The 22,705-nt window shown below is 38.4% G+C and overlaps 1 protein-coding gene across 1 annotated transcript in view; it reads left to right on the top strand.

Moving 5' to 3' along the window:
* The window catches only part of ATP8B4 (ATPase phospholipid transporting 8B4 (putative)), a 160,095-nt gene that overhangs the window by 49,727 nt on the left and 87,663 nt on the right, over positions 1–22,705 (top strand). The window contains exon 4 of the mRNA XM_081831858.1: positions 20,181–20,294. Within this exon, the coding sequence (XP_081687984.1) occupies positions 20,181–20,294 (114 nt within the window). The remainder of the gene's footprint in view (positions 1–20,180; positions 20,295–22,705) is intronic.

Raw genomic sequence — 22,705 nt, 5'->3', positions numbered from 1 at the left:
GTTTCCACTTCTTTTTTCCTCTTAGAGTAGGTGGTTAAGAGTAGAGTAGAAAAATATGGTCCACCATTATTCTGGGTATGTGAGCTTGAATGAGGTTGGTTACAAGGACCTCTTTAGGCCCACATTATAATGATGTGTCTGTGTTTCTGAGACCAGGCTGGCAGAACAGTAAAACTTTGTGTTCCTGTGTGTGGAGGTGAATTGAATTTATTCAATTCAATTCAAACTGTCCTTTCCCGCCCCCCCCTAAGATTTATTTATTTGAGAGGGAGACGGAGAGAGGGCACATGTGCACTCATGAGCAGGGCAGTGGGGAGGGGCAAAGGGAGAGAGAGAATCTCAAGCAGACTCTCCTCTGAGCATGGAGCCTAATGCGGGGCTTGATCCCATGACACCTGAGATCATGACCTGAGCTGAAACCAAGAGTCGGATGGTTAACTGACTGAACCACCCAGGTGCCCCTGTCCTTTTTTTATAGAAATAAAAATGACTTTCAAAATTCAACATACTCACAATGTATCTGCTCTAAGCCAGAAACATGTATGTTTGTTGACTGACTTACTTTCCAAAGAAGATTTGAGGCAGTGTACAACAAGAATATAAAGCTCAAAGGGATAAACATACACAAGGAAACTGGTATGGAATGAATAAGTCACAGAGATGAAAGGTACTGCATAGGGAGTTTGGTCAAGGGTGTTGTAATGATATTGTATGGTGACAGATGGGAACTATAGTTGTGGTAAGCATAGTACCTATAGGGTTGTTAAATCACTGTGTTGTACACCTGAAACTAATGTAACATTGTGTGTCAACTATACTTCAATAAAAAAATGAGGAAAATGAGATGAGCAGGCTATTTTTAGTGGGCCCCAAAGTACATGCCAGCAGGCCTTATCTGCTTAGAATGGCAACACGTTGAATGCTACTGGGATTACTAAGACGGGGTGTATAGGTTTTGCTCTCCACCTGAGCATATATGTTCTACTCAAGAAGAGAAGACTAGACCATAAGAACAAACTCGGTAATAGGTAACAAGGAAAAGGTAATGCTAAATCCTTAATTGTGTGATGTGGCTTGTAAGTGTTAGGGAAAGTGTTTGAGGAAGTCTTGCCAGAGAAAATGGGAATTGATGTGAGCCTTGTTTGTTTGTACCATCAACATTAGGGAGGGGAGAAATGAGCAAAGTCCTGTAGTTGGACCTAATTGGGGGTGAGGGGTGTGTCATAGGAAATTGTTCAGGTAGGTGAGATCAGATCGTTCAAAAAAATTTGAGTATGAAGTAATAGGCTCTCAGGAGTTGAGGAGTCACAAAGTGAAAAAGAATTTTGCTTGCCTTCCAGATAAAATAGACTAGATATCCAAATGGAGATGCCCAGGTAATATGGAATGTAACTGGGTGGGTTTACAGCTGTAGAACAGGGATATCAGTTGGAAGAAGATGCTTGAAACTAGGAAAAAAATGGAACTTGTTGAGGAGTGATGGCTGACCTGTGCAGTGTGGGGGTAGAAACCCACATTTAGTTAGGGGAAGGGGGGAGCCCAAGAAGGAGCAGAGATTAAGAACAAAGGGAGGACAGTGAGATGAAAGCCAGGGGAAAGGAGCCTCTCAGAAAACGGTGGGGGGGGCGGGGGGGAGGTGGGGAGACAAGGGTGGATAACCATACCTAATGCTAGGTGCTAATGAGGTTAAGAACTAAGGAAAAAGGTCTTTATTTATTTATTTTTTTTAAAGATTTTTAAATTTGAGTATAGTTGCCACACAATGTTACATTAGTTTCAGGTGTACAACATAGTGAGTTGACAAAGCTGTAGGTTACACTGTGCTCATCACAAGTGCAGCTACCATCTGTCACCATATAGTGCTATTAACAATACCACTGACTGTATTCCCTGAGCTATACCTTTTATTCTCATGACTTATTCATTCCATAACTAGAAGCCTGTACTTCCCACTCCCCTTCACCCATTTTTCTCCATCCTTCCCCCACCTCCCCCACAGCCATCACTTTGCTCTCTATAGGTCTAATTCTCCTTTTGGTTTCTTTATTTCATTTATTTTGTTTTTTAGATTCCATATATGAGTGCGATCATATGGTGTTTGTCTTTCCAGTCTGACTTATTTCACTTAGCATAATACCTTCGAGGTCCCTCCATGTTGTTGCAAATGGCAAGATTCTTTTTGTATCACATTCTCCTTATCTATTTGTGCATGAACATTTAGGCTGCTTCCATACCTTGGCTATTGTAAATAATGCTGCAGTAAACATAGGGGTGCATATATCTTTTTGAGTTAGTATTTTCATTTTCTTTGGGTAAATACCTAGTACTGGAATTATTGGATCATATGGTGTTTCTGTTTTTATTTTTTTGAGGAACTTCCATACTTTATCAGAAGGGAGCAATTAGAGGACCTGAAGAAAACAGTTTTATTATTTTTTTTTAAGTTGGGATTTGGAAGTCAAAGGGCAGAAAGAATATGCAAAAAAGAAGGGCGTGGGGTATAGTCCACTCAATTAAGAATTTGCAATAAAAAAGAGAGAAGTAGTATAAAAACTTTCAGGCTCACTGAAATTAAGTATATTTTTGAATGAATCTTCTTACCTATTTTGGCTATCCAAGTCCATGGGAAGGTAAATCTCAAGTATTTTTTCGGGGGAGACTCTTGGGATATCAACATGCTGGGACACATCTGACTCCTGCTTTAATCCCCAACCTGACGGGAAATTTGGGTTTCTCTTTCTTTTCTTCCTGAGCAGTATAGTTGCAGTGCCAACGTGCTGTAGATCCTCACCAATAGGCCTGATTACCAGAGTAATTTATGCACCAACCGAAGAGTACAGATGATGACAAGCAGTGTGACAAGTTGGAATTAGTTGTGGAAAGTGCCAGAAACTCGCATTTGTTATGGGTTTCTGGTTGTTGGTTGCTGTGTTTTGTATTGGGGTATTCCCATAGCAACAGTGGTTTTTCAGCAAACATTGAAAATGTCTTCTGTTTTGTGTGCTGTTAATATCTGTGTAAATTATTCTATGTTCTACGTGACAGAAGTTTTTCCTTTTTACTTGTAGGAGAAAAGGTAATTTTTGGACTTCATTTTCTTTTTGGATTTAAGAGTTTAAAAGTATAAACATTTTATCTCTTTGACATATGATTTATTTAAATAGTGTTATTCTTTGGCTAAGCATTTGTCTGATTCCTCATCTCTTTAATTTGGTTAGTCTGTTTTAATCTTTTGTTTTAGCCTCTGAATTGTTCTAAAATGGCACATTAAGGTAATTAAGGAATCTAGTTAAACTCTAAAACTCTGAAACGTTTGCTTGTTATTTACCTGTTCTAGGCTTGAGATAATTTCAGTGTCCTCATAAACTTGTTCCATTTCATCTGTTTGTGAAGTAAATTTCAAGTAAAGACACACAGATTTTTTTAAGTTTTGCTTTCTTCATTGCAATGACATGAAATTGAAAAGTTTCCAAACAATATGTAATTGGAATTAGAAGAATTAAAATAAGCTAATTTTGATGTTAGAATTTTAGAGCTCATTATTGTCAGGATACAGTGGTGTAAATTTAAACCAAGACCAAGAAATGAAAAGATGGAGCAGGAAGAGAAATAACTTCCTGTGTGGAGTGAGCAATGCAAATGCAGTTTCCTTTGTTGGCAAAAGGTTTGTGAAAGTTATACATAAATCAATCATGTGGATAAAATTGGGCAAGTTCAGTAACAGTTGAGAAGTTAATGGAAACACCAACAACCCCAACGGTTTCAAAGTGGTTTTTATCTTGTTTTGTAGTTTTCTTTATTGGACCAAATAGTTTTGTTCTGTGAATCATGCTATGAAAAGATGGTGATTACCGTATTTTAGATTTTGTAGTTGCAAAATTAATCAAATAGTTTGTGTTAAAAATGTCTCAAGTTCATGTCCACAATTATGAAACCAGTGGTCAGATTACTGTTGTATTTTGTATCTGTCTTTTTTCTGCAGTTTCTTACAAAGGTAAGCTATTTAGGCATGAAAGTCAAACTGGAAGATACTTTAAAAACGATCCTAGGAGTTGGTTAGGAGCTATATATGTATGGGTATAAATCTATGTGTGTTGCATGAATATGTGCATGTAGGTAAGGTTGTAGTTGTAACTCCGTGTATCTATCTTTAATAATGTTCTGGCTTGACTAGAGAAAGCCTGTTCTTTGAGGAATTAAACACAGGACAGCAATCAGATTCCTGTATCTAGATCAGTGATATAAATCTTTGCTGGTACCCCTGTCTTGACTTCTCTAGCAGCCCTAATTGTTCTGGGTTTCATTCATGCTCCTTGGTTGTGAATCTTGCTGTGAAACAAGGTCACATCATTATGGCTGTGGCTGTCCAGGTGCTTTTTGCATAGGTTGCAGTTGGTGACATCATTCCACACCAATAGTTGAAAAATGCAGGGAACAAGAGTTGCTTCATACAAATCGAAAAACCTGACTGACTTCTCTGGTGCTGTAAAGAAGTTAGCTTAAGTTCATTATAGAATATCAGCGTGGAATTATCCTTTCAAGCTTTCCCATCCACTTCTCTCTACAGAATTCTCACTGACTGCATATCCAGTCTTTGTTTATATCCCTTACAAGAGGGCAACTCACCACCTCTCTTTAGTGGGAAAGGGTGAGGGGTGTGGGGTCCCACCTGGCTCAGTTTCTTTAATTATTCTGATGATGCTTCCAAACTAGGGAGAATAGATAATTTATCTTCCGAACCAGGATACTTTTGAGAATGAAAGGAGATCCTATTAGTTATTTTGCCAAGACGATGGGCATAAACTGGGACTGTCACCCTATCCATAACATATTTTCAACCTTTGTATTTATTGACTGAATTTGGAACTTCTCTGGGGCTCTGTCTTTGGGTAGTTTTGATTATTAAACAGTTTTTCCTTCAGTTGAGCTAAATTGATTTTTCTCTTGCTTTATTATCTGTTGGTTTAGCTTTTCTTCTGAGGCCAAAGCTGAGCAAACATGTGTCCTGATTCACATGACAAACCTGATAATGTATTTAAAATACCAAACTTGGGCTCATTGATTAGACTAATCTCCAGGACAGTCACCTGCAACCCCCCCCTTTTTTCCCCAAAGAGTTTCAACTTTTCTATAACCAACCCCATAAAGTGGGTTGTTCCAGAGTCAAACACCATATTTTAGAAGTTATTTGAGCAGCTAGAAGTAGCAGAAGAACTATTACTGCAGTTTAAGATTGTACTAGCTTTTTGGTGATTGTTGACTCCTCTTAATCTCTTATTAATTTCATTTTCATCATTAATGACAAAGACTGTGTCACATTTCTCTCTTATCTTGCTTGCCATAGAACTTGACACACAACAGGTATTTCCTCTGTCATTAAATATCTCTTTCATTATTGTGTCATATGCAGACTTACGAGCATGTCTTTTGCATCTTCACTGATATCTAATCCAATGGGCCAGTTAAATCAAAAGCTCTGGAAGTAGAGTCCAACCACTGGTATATTTTTTAAGCTTTCTGGGTGATTCTAATTAGCAAACAGGGTTGAGAATCACTATTCTAAGTTAGTAATAAAAATTTGAGTACAACACAGTTGAGGACACATCACTAGATACCTCCCTATAGATGCCATTGGACCATTAATCATTATGAATTTCTGACTTAGGTAGTTTCTAATTTCTATAGTTAACTCTCCTTGCTACCAACCTAATTTTTAAGTTTATTGCTTTTTATCTTAATAAGCAGACATTTTTTTTAAGTTGTTACAGTGCTGGTTAGTTGGCTTCTATATGGAAGCAGAAGGGTGGAAGAAATAATTGAGCTTTAAAGATTCCTTTCCAAGTCATGTTTCTATGATTCTTGCAAACCACTTAGTTCCATGTTGTGATATTTTAAATACTCCTGTAGCCCAAATGCCACAAAAACGCCATTGTTCTAAGCAAGACATTTTTGAGGTTAGAAGCACAAATGGGCTGAACTTCATAATGTTTTGCAGAGACAGCGTTGTTCAGACTTTTCTAGGTGAGAAAATACGTTAAAGAAATGTTTCACTTTTTTTCTTCTCCCTTGCTCTCTGATCTGGTAATAAACTGTATGAAGATGGTGTGCTAAAAATTGTGAAAAATATGCTTATTTTGGTAAAAGTAGTTCTCCAGGTTTTGTACTGGAAATTACTGGGTTTTTTTGTGAATTACTAATAATTATATTAGCTCATGTTTTGATAAATGGAATTGCTTTTCTCCCCATGTATTATTTTGTATTTTCCAGTTGGGTTTTCAGCCTTGTATCAAGTAATTAGTAAGTGTTTATCACTTTGTTAAATACTTTAGAGACTTAAAAAGGTATAAAATAATTCTTAGCCCTTCAAGAGTTTGCTATCCCCTTGGAATTTTGAGATCATTTTGTATGCATGAATGAAATAACAGTATAAGACATTGTAATATTAAGTATGAAAATGAATAGTGTTAGACTTATAATTAGCATTTTCACTATATCTGGGTAAAGAAGACAATTTCCTAAAAAAAAGATGAATCATTTTCTTAAAGTTGTATTGGTAATTATGTCTTTTAAAAATTATGAAAGAATGGTAAAATACCATGTTGCATTTATATAAAAATGGTCTGTCTGGATTTGGGGAACCATTTGGCCAAAGGTCAACTGTCAGTCACCTTTTAGCCCATCTCAACCTAAACTGACTGAAGAAAATGATGAGCTCATTCAAAAGTATTCCTGGGACATACTGGAATTAAATTTTTTGAGTATGAAAGGTAGTTGAATTTTTTTTTTGTTTAATTCAAATGTGATATATATACGATTTCTGAAAATCAATACTTCAAATATTTTAACGTCAGGAATAATTCTGAATTTGTTTTATGAACAAATAATTACAAATAAATTCCTGAAGCCATACAGGGCCTACACGCTATTGCCTGTGCAAATGATCAGTATTTTGCATTTTGCATGTCAGCATTTTAAGAAAAGGGTTTCTTGCACTTCTATTTCTTCTCCTCACCCTGCTGTGCTCCCCCTTGCTTTCATATACCTATGGAATTTCTTCCATAGTCCTGTGTTTTCCAACTTAATCCTTGGTCTGATCTTCTATTTGTAAGAGCTTAAATTGAAAATGTGTGAAAAACCTCCATTTTCCCCCAATGATTTTTCTTTTCATTCAGTGTATTTTTCTTGAAGGATTAAAGGATAAGTCTGGAAGAATATCTTCAGCTTGGTCAAAAGGACATTTTGTCTTTATAGTCTAAGTCCTGGTGTAAGGTATTTATTTGTGATGATTTAGTTCCATGGTTTATTAGTGAAATCAAGTGTTCTCTGAAAGTTCATGATCTATAGTGCACAAATGGGACTTTTTGGATTTGTACTACTAATCTAATTATTTACATAGGCTTTTAAAAAATACATGCAGCCTTGCTTATATAACAGAAATTTGTGCTTATTAGTACTCTTAGAGGTTATTTAATATTTTGCTTCTTGAGGTGTGGTCCACAGACCTCAGACCAGCATCACTGGCTTCATCAGGAGCTTATTAGATATGCAGAATCGCAGTCCCTCCTCTCCAACTATTGACTCAAAATCTGCATTTTAACAAAACCCCCAAAGGATTTATATATACATTTGGGTTTCAGAAGCAATGGACCAAAAAAAAAAAGGAGCAATGGACCAATCCTCTATTCTTATTTTAGTTAGGAGTGCCCTGAAGATTTTGACAAAAACAAAGAGGTGAGGAGGGAAAAGAAGTATTTAATTATCAAGCATAATGCTAATACTTTAAATGTGTTCTCGGTTAATCTTCACATGCGTGGTAGATATTATTACCCACATTTTATAGATAGGGACACTGAAGATTGGAGGGACTAGGAGATATTTTTCCAAGGTTACTTAGCTGGTAAATTGTTGAGTCACCACGCAGATTGAGGAATCCAAGCCCTCACTTTTTCCTAATACTCAATTATTTCTTGGGACAATTGGCATTCACTAAGTACTTATTAACTGGATTGTTGTTTCTTTATGGGGAATATGACTTAGATTTTTTGGGAAAACGCCTTCAAGAAGCTCTTGAAGCTTTCCTGAAACAAGGGGGCTTGCAGGGAGCGTCTTCTCAATCTATGAATTTTAAATTGGAAGTTTGATTTTTTTTTTTTTGTCTTCTACATGTAATTCCTTTCTTTAAGGCAGGTCTGCCTTCTTAACTCCCTTCCTTCTTTCCATCCGTCTCCCTGCCTTTTCTTTGCCTACCCCTTCTCCTTTATAATAGCCTCTGTCAAAATAGTTGTCTGTCATGAATAAGAGGGCACATGTTGAAAAGTATTTTATATTGTGATTTTACAACAGAAACCTAGGATATTTTAATAGCATTTTCAGGGAAACAATGGGGCTCATTCACAAATGCAAAATCCAGTTTGAATTCACAGGGTGGGTGGTGTACAATGTTGGTGATCTAGGCTGTGATAAGTCCCTTCCTGAGGTATATGCGATGGTAAGTAAACTGCGTTCAGGTGAAGCTATTTAGGGTGGACTATGCCATACCTTCTATTTTCCAGCTTCCCTCCCCATATCTTCCCATCTCTACCTAGTTGCCTGGCAGTTTACTGTTTCCAAGATCTTTCATCAGGGTGCTGTGGCTCATGACTGGCTTGACCTTTTCAAGTGTTTTTAGCCTTTCTGGGTGTCACTTTCCTTACTGAGGATATAGGCAAATTATTTCCCTGGAAAAGGACTATTGTGGGAAGAGAATATCTAAAATGGATTTGACATCCTTTCTTATTATAAGTAAAACAACCATTTGGGAAAACCAGTTTCTCCTAAAATCCTCAGGCCACATGCCATAGTCAGATCCTATCCTCCGCCCCCTTTACATCCTTTGTCTTTACTTATATTGCCATAGGTGACCCTCAGTAGAGGGTCACAGAGCATGGGCTTCTATTCCCATGAAATACCTCCTGATTCTCTTCTGCCAAACTCTTTGGCTTTTTCTTCCCCCAAACCAACACACTTGCCTAGGAGTCTGGATGAACTTTTGGAACCCTTACCTCAGATGGAGTCAATCAGGAGGAGGAATGTATAAAAGGAAGGCACTGGGAAAGAGGAATGTGAAGGAAGTAGAATGAGATGGTGGAAAAGGTGTTGGGTGATGCAACTAGGAGCCTGTCCTTGCTTTCTCCCTGCCTCCCTTCATTCATTCATTCATTTCTTTCTTCATTCAGGAAACAGGGGAAAGGATCTGGTCTGCTCTGTGCCCTCACTGTTACTCCTAGCTGGCCTCCCAGTGATGCTTGGGTGGATCACTAACTATTAAATAAACAAATCCCCACTGGAGCCCTGGAGCCTAGTACTTAGAACTGTTCTGTGAGCAGCTCAGCTGCAAATCAGTTGAGCGACGTAGAGCATCTGTCTTAGTGAGTTTTGAATGGAGACTCACATTTGAAGGCACTGTGCATTTTCTCTGTGCATATCATGGGAGTCCTTGTTCTGCTCGGCACTCACATGAGCTTCTTACTGAAACTCTATGTCTGCTCCTACAAAAGACAACTGCCTGTTTTTATGTGTGTCACAAGGGAGCGCCATTTCCAGTTCCCCGAAGCAAATTTAGTCTTCATGTAACTTAGACCATCCTAAGCAAAAATTGCTGAAAACTCATTAAACTCTTTGTAGATGATGTGATCACAAAAATAAAAGATTGACACTTCAATTTATTTATAAACTATTATTGTTGCTATTGTGTTTTAATTATAGAAGATACTTTGAAGCCTCGCTCTTCTCCCATTCCATGTAGAGAATTTTCTTTTCCTTGTGTTCCAGCTGGTCCTTTATCCTTCCCTCTCCTTTATCCTTTACTCTCAAGTAAAAACTACTCAAAAGACAAAAAAAATCAGAAAGTCAGGTGATGTGGGTTTGTCTGAATTTAGATTTATTGCCCAACCCTGGATGAGAATGGGCTGGAGACCAAGAAAAGATAGGAATGTTGTAGGAGGGCATCTCTATAAGTTGGCCATGGGTCCTAATTGCCCCAGCACCCTGCTGGAGGTGGGAATTCAGAGATGTACACACTTCTCAACTGATCCCCAGGGGTTTAGGAGAAAATTGCATGGTGTTATTTGTGTAGCACCCTAGTGTAAGAGGTAGAATCCTAGGAAGGATTAGACTATTTATAGTGTGTTGTTATAACCCCTTGGCCCTTCGGGAAATTTTTCATGGGTGTCTCCTCATTAACTGGACTTTTCCATTGTGCCTTTATTATTGTCATAAATGCTGAGGTCTTGCCTGAAATTTGGCCTAGTTCCCAGATGGCACAGCAGTGTGAACATGGTCTAATTTTTAGTCCTAATAAACAAAGCAACTCGTATACACTATGTTGTCCAAAGATACTCTTGTGGTTCAGGAATTGGGCCTGAGCAAGCCAGCTCCATATCAACTCAAAGAAATGTTCACTCTGGTTGTCTAGGAACTCTAAAGCCCTAGAGTGAGATGGGCCAATAGGCCCAAGCTGGGGATCTGCTTCCCCACAGATGGCAGGCTACAAGGAAGAGGCACAGAAGAGCTCTGGCAAAGCAGAAATAGGCAAACAAATCATTAGGGATGCCCTATGAAAGTCCCACTGAAATACAACCTTTGATTTTTTTTTTTCTCTTTTATATGGCTTCCTTTTGTTTTATATCTTAGCTCCCTGGAGAAAGCATATACTAGTTCTCTCTCTCTCTCAACCTGTATAATTTTAAGAGTATTTTTACTTTTTCAGATGTCACAAAAGAAAAGTTAACATTTTTTTGGACGTAGTTAGAACGCTTTATATGTTGTATGCATCTAAACACCCTGGAGGAAAAAAAATTAAATTAATCTCAGAGGGAAATTTAATTTGTCCCCCTGGTAATTGTCCAAAATTAGTTCTTTGTAGACAAATTACTATTCTTAGGCCATTTACTAGTTCTAGAACAGTCTTGCAGAAGCTGGAAAACTAAACTAAGTTCTGAAGATAGAAAAGAAAATGAGGTTTATGTTACTGCCAGGCAGATTTGCTCTGGGGGGAGACTGAGGCTGAAAGCTTGCCTACCCACTGTCTGTGTTTCTGAGGTCTAGATGGGAAATGAAACTCCCTAGATAAGCCCGATTATGCTTTCCCTAGATTGAAGGCACTGAAAGTCACTGCTTTAGCTGATTGAATTAATGTGCATCTTTCATGGTCCTTTGGTTTAGAAAGGGAATTTTCTTTACCAGAGAACGTTCTAGGAGGGTCAGTGGATTTATTAATCAAGAGGGAGTCCAGATATTCCTTGTTTCTGGCTCATTTCCCAGGAAACACATACCATTTGGGAGAACACATGACTCTACAAAACAGCTTTCATGGGCAGCCCTGTAACCGCTCTAAGCCTCAATTTCTTCATTTGCAAAGTGGTGCTGAAGTAGCAACAGCTCATTAGATTTTCTGAAGATTATGTGAGATGATGTACGCACAGTGCTCAGCACAGTGCTTGGCCTATGTAGGGAGACCATACATGTTAGCAGATGTCATTGTATGATACAGCAACACCATTACACACAAAGTCATACTTTCTTCATTTCACATCCAAGTCTTGGTAACACGTGGGCCATATTCATTTTCTTTGATTATAACAATATTTAGTCTGGCAATTTTCAAACTTTTTTTGAGCATGTTCCCTACTTATAAAAAGAAAACCTTCCTGTGTCTTTTGATAGATGAATGTATAAAGAAGATGTGATGTATATATATGATGAAATACTCCACCATTAAAAAGGAATGAAATTTTGCCATTTGTGACCTAGAGGGTATTATGTTAAGTGAAATAAGTCAAAGAAAGACCACTTATATGTGGAATCTAAAAAAACAAAACAAATGAACAGACAAAAAGACAGAATCAGACTCCTAAATACAGAGAACAAACTGGTGGCTGCCAGATGGAGGGTGGTGGGAGTATGGGCGAAATAGGTAAAGAAAATTAGGAGGTACAAACTTTCACTTATAAAATAAGTTGCAGAGATAAAAAGTAAAGCATATAGGGAATATAGCTAATAAGATTGTCATAACGTTGTATGGTGACTACAATTACCATGGTGAGCCTTGAGTAATGTATAGAATTGTCAACTCACTATGTCCTATACCTGAGATTAATTTAACATTGTATTTCAACTATACTTTAATAAAAAAATAAATCCAAATATGTTTCCCAGATTAAATATCTAGCAAGGAAAAAAGAAAACATTCCCAATATACATATATTTACTTTATGTATTTGTATGTATGTAGTTATATATGTATATAAATGTAAGAATGTATACATATATAGCATGTATGTATGTGTGTGTATACATAGTCAAGAAAATCTGTGCATTAAACATTAATAACCTCAAGGTGCTCCTGTTCTATTGCTCACTGTTTTCTAAATAGCACTGATCTTTAACTGTGTGATCAGTTTATAAGTTTGTTTGTTCCTGCCTCTCTCCCCACAACTAAAGTACAAACTTGCTCTAGGAGGGTAGAGACTTTGTCTATTCACATCTGTAGTCCTGGCTCAATGACAGTGCCTGTCACATGAAATGCCCTTAGTTGTATGAATGGATGAATGTTAGGGGAAATGTGCCCTCTCCTCTTTACCTCCCCACAAATGCTTTTGTTCACGTTGTGGAGCCCAGGCTCAGGAAAACCTTAGGAAGATGGTGATGGTGGTAACGATGATGATGTTTATTGATGGCTCTCTGTAAAGCCTCTTCTGTGGCTTCACCCTCACTCAGCAGTGTTCATAAAGGAGCACTATCATCTTGCCATGCCTCCCAGCCCTGAATGCTGTACATTCCTCACTGGGCACCATTTCACTAATACTGAGGAGTTGAGGTTCTGCTTGGTGTCGGTGAGGTGCCAGACACCCAATCTCCAGGCTCATTTGTCCCATACATGAATTCTTCTGGGACCTTTGCACAAACATGGCTGTTTCACTTATTTCCTGAGTGGTGCAAATGCCTTTAGCCCACTTCCTTTTTTTTTTTTTTTATGCAAGTGTTCTGTGGATACCTCTCTTTTTGGGTTTTATTTTATGGTTTAGAGATAATTTCTCTTTAAGAATCAGGACTATTATGATCCTGGAGTCCCGGGTTCGAGTCCCGCATCAGGCTCCCTGCTCGGCAGGGGTCTGCTTCTCCCTTTGACCCTCCTCCGTCTCATTCTCTCTCTCTCAAATAAATAAATAAAATCTTTAAAAAAAAAAAGAAAGGATCAGGACTATTTCTCTTTCTGAAATCCATGTTGTACCATATATCTGTCTCCTCTAATGGCAAGAATATTAGGCTCTTTCCCTCTCAAGCTCCTGACAGTTACTTTTTATAGCTGTCATGACATAAAAATGTTTCATCACATGTGGGAGGGAAGATCATCTGAGTGTGGAAACTGTGGTACTCATTGCGAAAGCTCCTGGGGTTTGGCCTGTGGGATCACAGACGCAGGCAATGTCCCCAGACAACCACCAGATGCATTTAGACTTGGCCTTCTATGACTCATTCTTTAAGGCAAATATAGAGATAAAATACACTACTGTACAAAAATGTAAACTGATCTTGTATGTATTATTAATGTTCTTATCTGGTATTTGGTTGATTGGGAGTAAAAGAAAAATTAACTGAAATTGACTTAGACAATAAAATAAATGAACAAATCATATAACTGAGAAGTCCAGAAATAGGGCTAGCCTCAGGAGAGGCTTGGTCTAGTTTCTTTCTCTGCATTTCCTGGCCCTGAATCTTCAGTGTAGAATTTATTTTTGGCAGCCTCCCCACCCATGGTCCCAAGATGCTGTCAGTGATCCCTAGGGCTACTTGCTTCCAGGTTGGAATCCAGTAGGAAAGAGAAAGCCAACATCTCCAGCAAATTCCCAGAATTGACATGGGTCATGTGCTAATCCCTGAACTCAAAATTGTAATTAGGAAGATGGGCCATGTAGTTGGCTTAAACTAATCTAGGTCTGACACTGGAGTTATAGATGAGAATTGAATTCATCCAGACCACAAGACTAAGTAATTTGGAGCACTCTTAGCTGAGGGGAAGGGGAAGATAGTCAAATGTCTGTTACACCTAGCATTAAAATAAGATGGATTTGTAGCACTAAGTTTGGTTTTTGATATTTATTTTTTATAGTTGATGTGTCTTACACTCTCTAAATATTATGCTTAGTTTCCATTTCTGGTTGTGTCCATCAGTGTTTCTGGCTTTCTGCCTTTTGGGCAAGTGGTGACTCTTTCTGATCAATGAGTTGTGAGCATTTGGGTTGAAGCATTAACTTGTATGCATGAAACAGAGCATTCTCTTTCCCTTTGGAACTGCAATTGGAAGTATCTGAGATGGTGACTGGTCCATTGTGAGTAACTATGGTGAACAGAGTCTTCCTGCTGGCTCATGCTGAGTAAGTAGCATGAGCAAGAAATAAACCTTTATTATTTTAAGCCATGAAGACTCTGGAGTTGTTTGTTACTGTGGAATACCCAGTTTATTCTGCCTAGTACATTGAATTTCCTAAACCTATTTGGATTATTTGGGGATTGCTTAGAAAAATCTTATTTTGTCTAATTCTTTCAACATAAAACAACTCAAAAATGCTTTCACATCTATGATCTCATTTTATCTCCACAGTAGTCCTATAAATATGTACGTGAAAAGTACTATTAGCTTTGTGTTTCCAGTGGAAGAATTTAGATAACTCCCTAAATGCTCTGTTTACTAACTTAGCAGTGTTTGTTATTTTCTATTTGCTTTGTTTTCTTAGCAATACGATTACACAATAGAATCTCATTATAAAAAATAATGCCTCCCATTTTGCTAATATTTAGTTTGATGTTCCACCTTTGAAGAATTTATCATTTTTACTTTATTCTTTCCCTGTACCAAATAGTTAATGTTAAAATGTAAAGGACTTTGGCCACTGCTGCTTCTGTTGGAAAGCTAAAGGAGTGGTTATCTGTACTATTTACTTGCATTGAACTTTGTCAAGGACCAAGAGAATCACTCTTGAGGGGGATTGAAAGAGAACATAAGAAACTGTAATCATACATCAGGCAATAGATAACCACAGTTCCTACAGAGAGGGTTGACTCAAGAGGAACATGCAGATATATGGTATTATTTTCCTCGGTAAGAAAGTGGCAGCAGGCCAAAAATTCAGAGTGGAGGACAGAGCAAGAGCTGATTGATCTGAAAGCAGAAGAAAGAACTGCTTTGCCCTGAATTGGGAAAGTACACTGCTGAAAAGCAGAGTACCTGGGTTCAAATCCTGGTTCTACCACTTATCAGCTGTATAACCTTGCTTAAATTACTTAATCTCTCCAAACCTGGGATTCCTCTTCTATGAGGGATGAGGATAATAGTACCTATTTCATAAGGATATTGTGAGGCTAAAATGAGCTGTGAACTGTAAAGCTCTTAGAACAGTACACATGGGAAGAGCTTGATATATATCAGCTGCCATTGTATTATTATTATTATTATTATTATTATTATTCATTGTCAACATTTCTGTCACCCCCTGTTCCAAGCCACCCATCATCTCTCACCTGGACTAATTAAAAAACCTTCTCATTGGTGTTCTCTCATCTATTCTTATGTCATTTCCAACTTGTTCTCCACCCTGTAGCGAGGCTAATCTTCTAAAGTTAGAATCTCATCAAGTTGCTTCTTTGCTTGTAACTTTTCAGTTATTTCCTCTCCACTTAGAATTTTAGTCTTAATGATAAAGTCCCAGATTCTTAGTATGGATTCCAAGGAACTACTCTGTCTAGCCTTAGTTTGTACTGACCTCTTACACCCTCATGGCCCCTTTTGTAGACCCCTAATTGAGCCATCTTCTGCCCACCTCAGGGCCTTGGTATTAATGTATTTTATTTTATTTTTTTATAAAGATTTTATTTATTTATTTGACAGAGAGAGACACAGTGAGAGAAGGAACACAAGCAGGGGGAGTGGGAGAGGGAGAAGCAGGCTTCCTGTGGGGCTCGATCCCAGGACCCTGGGATCATGACCTGAGCCGAAGGCAGACGCTTAACGACTGAGCCACCCAGGTGCCCCGGTATTAATATATTTTAGAGGAGCAATGCTTTTTTTCCTCATCCTGATGTTGTCTTCCTGGTGGAGGGATCTCTATTGGGGTGACACTTCTCTTTCCACCCCTTTACTTACTTTGTAGTGGAGTTATTTATTTGATGTGTCAGTCTTAGAGGAGTATCTGGGCCTCACCAGCTCAGCTCTGCCATCTTCCTCTTGGAAGCAAGCTCCCTGTAGGGAACGGGTATTCTCTGATACTCCTCTACTCCTTTCCCATGACATGGGAGGCCTCGCGGCTCTGGAATTGCCCACGAGTGTGTGGTTAAGTCTACCTCATCATGGGGTCAGTTAACTGGTCCACCTGGCTAACAAACTAAAGCCATGACTTCCAGCCTGGCTTCTTTCAGCACTAAAGATGCTGTTTGGATTCTCCAGATGTACTCCTCTCTCCTTGTTCCCCTCTTCTTCCTTCTCCCCTTCCTCATTTCTTCTGAATTGGGATGTCTCTAGTGGTCCATGGTGGAAAAGTCATGCTAAGAGGATAGAGGTGAAGATCTTCTGTGCTGTATTATGGAATGAACTGTACTAAAATTTGACTGTAAGCCAATAGGCTGGTTCAGTGAAATGACTGAATATTTAAGGTCTTACCTACGCTCATATCCTTGGATAAGGCAGGGGAAATAGAAACACTTTTTCCTTTCGATTGAAAAAGAAAGGTAAATGGGTCCACAGACACTCCAGGAGGGGGAGCTCTCGTTCTTTGTTCCCAGGCATAGCTATGAGGGTTTGCATCATCTGTGACTAAGTCACAACAGAGCCAAAAGAACGTCACGATCATTGCTATATGTCAAGTTAAACAAATAGGAGAAAATCATCACAGACCCCTTTGGCATTATCACTTTGTCCTGCACAATTGGATTTTCACCTGCGTGGGATTTCAGTTTTGTAGGAGAATTTCTTTATAATTCCTGTCATGGTTTTGAGCTTCCCAGCAGATGTTCCATCTGTCCTTTTACAAGATACAGGCTTAACCTCATTTTAGTTTCAACTTAGAAGAGAATATAAAACAGAAATATGATTTTTTTTTTTTTAGTTAACTGCTTTTTCTCCTTAGCTTTCCTCCTCCTGTTTTCTCCACGTTCCTTCCTTAGAAATATGTTTCATGATTGACAGTTCTCACAGCCTCCCTTCCAACCCAGACCTTGAGTAGATAGCTCACTGTAAAATACTCATCTCAGCTTACAGAACAGTTTTCAGTACATGACTATGTATCAGACCAACTAAGCTGGGAACTCTTTGCTTGGCACCTCTCTTATTCTCCCATAGCTTGTTGTTGCAGAGCTAGACACACTGATTCCTGGTAAATGTTAAAAATGGTTATTTAAGGGGCACCTGGGTGGCTCAGTCAGTTAAGTGACCGACTCTTGATTTTGGCTCAGGTCATGATCTCGGGGTTGTGAGATGGAGCCCTGTGTCAGGCTCTGCCCTGGGCATGGAGTCTGCTGGAGATTCCTCCTCTCCCTCTTCCTCTACACCTCCCCCAACCCCCAACCACAACCACTCATGCTTTCTCTCTCTCTCTCAAAAAAAAGGGCTATTTTAACAGGTGCCCATATTTTCTTTAATAACAGTAACAGTGATTACTGGAAGTGTTCACTTAAAATAAGTCACCAACTAACCTCAGTTTTAAAATATGAGTGGGTGGAAAATCTCTGGGCATATTGCTTTAGAATTTCAGCAAGACTTATCAACCCAAATTTTGCTATCTTTGTAGAGAAGATGGAGTTAAGCCTCATGGGCGTATAGTTACATGCATTTATAAATGGTTAAATAAAGCTGAATATGTTTTCTTTTTTTTTTCTTTTTTTTTTAAAGATTTTATTTATTTATTTGAGACAGAGAGAATGAGAGAGAGAGAGAGCATGAGAGGGGGAGGGTCAGAGGGAGAAGCAGACTCCCCGCTGAGCAGGGAGCCCGATGCGGGACTCGATCCTGGGACTCCAGGATCATGACCTGAGCCGAAGGCAGTCGCTTAACCGACTGAGCCACCCAGGCGCCCAAGCTGAATATGTTTTATATAAACAACTGAAAAAGATGTTAACAGTCTCTGGAGAGGTCTCTAGTAGTTTGCCATTGTTTTTTAATTTTAATTTTTTGAAGTGAACATAACCTTAAGATTTTATTGTCTTCATAATATAACAAAATTTGAAGCTTAGAACTGGATCACTTGGCAGTTTCTCTTTTTATCTCCTATCAGTTCAAAATGCTCATGCCCATGGGGATGGGGGAGGGGTAGAGGGAGAGAGAGAATCTTAAGCAGGCTCCATGCCCAGTACGGAGCCCCACAACCCTGAGATCATGACCTGAGCCAAAATCAAGAGTCAGATGCTCAACTGACTGAGTCACTCAGGCGACCCTGCTTGCATCTCTTAATAGCCACCATTCCCGTAGATCTGTAGTTGGGGTCAACATATTCAAGCCTCAGCACAATCTTTGTAGTTTTAGCCTTTTGCTGGAAAATCAGCTCAGTCTGTTCACCATAGCCACTCTGCTTCCTGTCATAACATTGCTTTCCCTGGACATAAAGAGAATCTGCCTTTCTCAAATGTGTCACTTTGTGGGGTTGGTGCTTACTACACTCCTTGCAGGAAGCCCAGTGGTTTTAGAAATGTTCACCATGTTTGCGAGAGCACCATCAGCACAGAAACCTATCTTTTTTAATTAAAAATATTTTTTTGGGGGGCGCCTCGGTGGCTTAGTCGTTAAGCGTCTGCCTTCGGCTCAGGTCATGATCCCAGGGTCCTGGGATGGAGCCCCGCATCGGGCTCCCTGCTCCGTGGGAAGCCTGTTTAACCCTCTCCCACTCCTCCTGCTTGTGTTCCCTCTCTCGCTGTGTCTCTCTCTGTCAAATAAATAAATAAAATCTTTAAAAAAAATATTTTTTTTGGTCTTTATTCATGTCCTTTGAAGTGTATTAGTCTATAGCTTTGGAAGAATGTATAAAAAGCCACATGTTTGAAAATTTTTGATGGCAGAAAAATTTAGTTAAAGATGGTATATTCAAAATTAATTTTTTTCATTAGATTGGTATAATAGGGAAAGATCTTGTACATCAGTATTTTAAAAAAATCAACCATAAATGTTTAGGAAGGGGAGACCTGATTTCATAGTGATTTATGAAGAAATGATCTAGAGATTTTAGTTCATCCAAACTCAATCAACAGAGATACAATTGCTAAAATGCTGATGAAATTTTAAGGTATGTTAATACAATAGTTCAGAACACACAACATCAAAGTCTCTACTGTACTTGGGCTGGTTGAATCAGATCTGCAATATGTGTTTGGTTCTGTGCAGCATGTTTTAAGAGAGATGCAGAGAGGTTGGGATAATCTAGAAGCAACTGATCAGGAAGAGATGTCTATTAAATAAGTCATGGAGTGGCTGAGGGGTTTGAGAAGGCCTGAATCAGAGTAGAGAAGATTTTGGGAAGTCCTGTGAGTGGTCTTCAAATATTTGAAGGTTTCCAACATATAAAGGGCTTAGACATTGTGTAGGTGATCATGGAGATGGAATTTGGCACATGGTAAAAAGTTACAGGGAGGCAGATGTGGGTTTCTCATAATAGACCTTTCTAGCAGTTCCAAATCTGAAATAGAAATAGGCTGCTTTGTGCGGTGGTCAGTTTTCCATCACAGACTTTCAAAGACAGGCCTAGGATCCCTTTGTCAGAGTTATCTAAAGGGTGGGAAGGTGGACCAGATAATCCCTGAAGTTTCTTCCAACCTCACGGGCCCCAGCATAAACTCAGTGTCTGCATACAGTAGGTGCTCAAGCAATATTTGCCAAATGAATGAATGCATAAGAGTAAAATATCTCAGGGGCAGGTACTGTACTTGATACATTTTTAAATCATGGATGATTTTATGGCACTGGCCAGTGATTTCACCTATATCAGGAGAGTGTCATCTTGGGAAACATAAAGACCTTGGGCCAAGAAAACTTAAAATTTTCTAGATAATTGGTTAATCGGTCTTGTTCTGGCATAATTAATGTTTAGCCTTGTAAGTTTTAGAGCTGTCTGATAATGAGCAATGCCTTGCCCCAATCTAACATGATGCTATTTCTTTTTCAGGATAATCGTATCCACACATCCAAGTACAACATTCTTACCTTCTTGCCAATTAATTTATTTGAACAGTTCCAGAGAGTGGCAAATGCCTATTTCCTTTTCCTTCTGATTTTACAGGTAATGTTTAGGTTGTATTTCTTCATCATCTGTTTGTTAAAAGTATTCATATAATTTGAAAAAGTAAGCTAATTCACTCAGCTAAATGTTCACGATTAGGTAAAGCCATTCTTATCAGATTTCGAATGTTATTTTTGCTGTTTCTTTTCACAAATGTGGGAGGGTTAGGAATGGGTAAAAACTAGTGCATTCATCATTTTAAACACTGAGGTCATTTTAGAATGCAGCTATGTACTTTATTTGAACCAAACCAAATCCTAATAATTACTGTCCATAGCCTCCCTCCTTTCTTTATCTCCTTCTCGAGTTCACAGTGTGGGTGTGCCAGAGTTGAGGCAGTCTAGCTGAGCAGTAGTTAGTGGAACATAATTGGGCAAATTTCATTTGCTTTTAAGAACAATGACATCTCTTATATATATAATAAATGATGTATGCTATATCTTATTTCACTGTAGAGTGACTATTTTTTACAGTTTTTGGTGGTTAATTGGTAGTTAATAAACTTCCTTTTTTCTCCCATCTGACTAAAATATGAGCTTAGATGAAATTTCAGCTTTTACTGATATTTTAGGAAATAAAATGCATAAATCAAAGAATATACATAAACAGTTCATGAGAGCTGGTTATTTACCTAGTATTTATTTTAGAGTAATTTAATCAGACCAAAGTGGTACATTCAAAATGTGCAGGGCTCTGTGTTAATTTTAGAAGGTAAAAAGATGGGTTAGATATGCACAGTCCAGATTAATAGCTTTGAATACTATTTTTATTTAATTGAATATTTGTATTAAGAATCTTTTGGTTGTGTCAGAAACCTAAATTTGTTTAGGCAAAAAGGAAATATATTTAGGAATATATCTCACTTCATGTATGACTGGATTCATGGGCAAACTATTTCATTAGGATATGGCTTCTCTTTCGTTCATGTTGGCCTTACTCAGCCAGGTCCTCTTTACCTGGTGGCCCCTGAAAGCTCTAGACCTTTATTCTCCTGGCTTCAACCCCAACATTGAAAAGAGAGAGAGAAGGAGAGAGAAAGAGAATTAATCTTTTTTTTTTTTTTTTTTGGTTGTTAAAACCAATCTTGCAATTAGCTCTCACCGGACCATGCTGAGTTACATCACTATCCATAAACTAACCATGGTGGCTCAAAAATTTGTAGCAACAGTTGTCTTGACCTAGATCGCATGCCAAAATGTGGAGCCAGAATAGAATGAGTCTGCCAACATTGTATGTACTGACAGTAGAAGGGGTGAGATAGTTTCCTAAGGTATACTTGAAAAGAAATGGGCGCTGAACAGGCGCAACAAAACAAAACAAAAGAAATCCCACAGTTAATGTATACCTTACAATTTATTGAAAAGACTTTGGAATCCAAGATTTCTTACCCCCCCCCATGAATTTGCTTTTGGTTTCATTATATAACTCTTTATGTCATTCCAGAATTTTGAGCTCATTTCTCTGATGGCTTTCTGTGTATAGTCAAAAGGCTCTTGCTCACAGAATTTTGTATCTGGAAGGAGCCTTTGGGATGGTTTAGTCCAGTCTCCTTTCTTCTGTTGATCAAGAAATGAAATCCAGAAAGGTTAAGTAATGTGTAAAGCTTTTACCATGAGTCAATGATAGAACTAGGACTAGAATCTAGCTTTTTTGCCACTCAGGCCAATGTTTTTATTGGTACCTCAGAGGATTTTGAATTTTTTTCTTAATGTTATATGGAAGCTATTTTATAAGATTGATTTAGTTTAGAGCTGTTTTTGTTGGGGCTTGATTTCCATACTGACCGTATCCACCCCACTCTTTCCTACCTGATGGCTCTGAAGCAGCTCCATATCTAACCCCATTTGAAAACCACCTTTCTCATTGTGGTTTTGATTTGAATTTCCCTGATGGCTAATGATGATGAACATTTTTTCACGTGTCTGTTAGCCATTTGTATGTCTTCTCTGGAGAAATGTCTGTTCATGTCTTCTGCCCATTTTTTGACTTGATTATTTGTTTTTTGGCTGTTGAGTTTGAGAAGTTCTTTATAGATCTTGGAAATCAGCGTTTTGTTTGTAGTGTCATTTGCAAATATCTTCTCCCATTCTGTGGGTTGCCTCTTTGTTTTGTTGACTGTTTCCTTTGCTGTGCAGAAGCTTTTTATCTTGATGAAGTCCCAAAAGTCCATTTTTGCTTTTGCTTCACTAGCCTTTGGAGATGTAGCTTGAAAGAAGTTGCTGTGGCCGATGTCGAAGAGGTTACTACCTATGTTCTCCTCTAGAATTTTGATGGATTCCTGTCTCACATTGAGGTCTTACATTTTGAGTTTATCTTTGTGTATGGTTAGAGAATGGTCGAGTGTCATTCTTCTGCATGTGGCTGTCCAATTTTCCCAGCACCATTTATTGAAGAGACTGTCTTTTTTCCAT

Source organism: Leptonychotes weddellii, chromosome 9 (genome assembly GCF_054177405.1).
Source record: "Leptonychotes weddellii isolate Sample4059 chromosome 9, ASM5417740v2, whole genome shotgun sequence".
Classification (NCBI taxonomy): Eukaryota; Metazoa; Chordata; class Mammalia; order Carnivora; family Phocidae; genus Leptonychotes; species Leptonychotes weddellii.
Note: the sequence above shows the minus strand (reverse complement) of the source record. Positions and strands in the feature narration are given on the sequence as shown.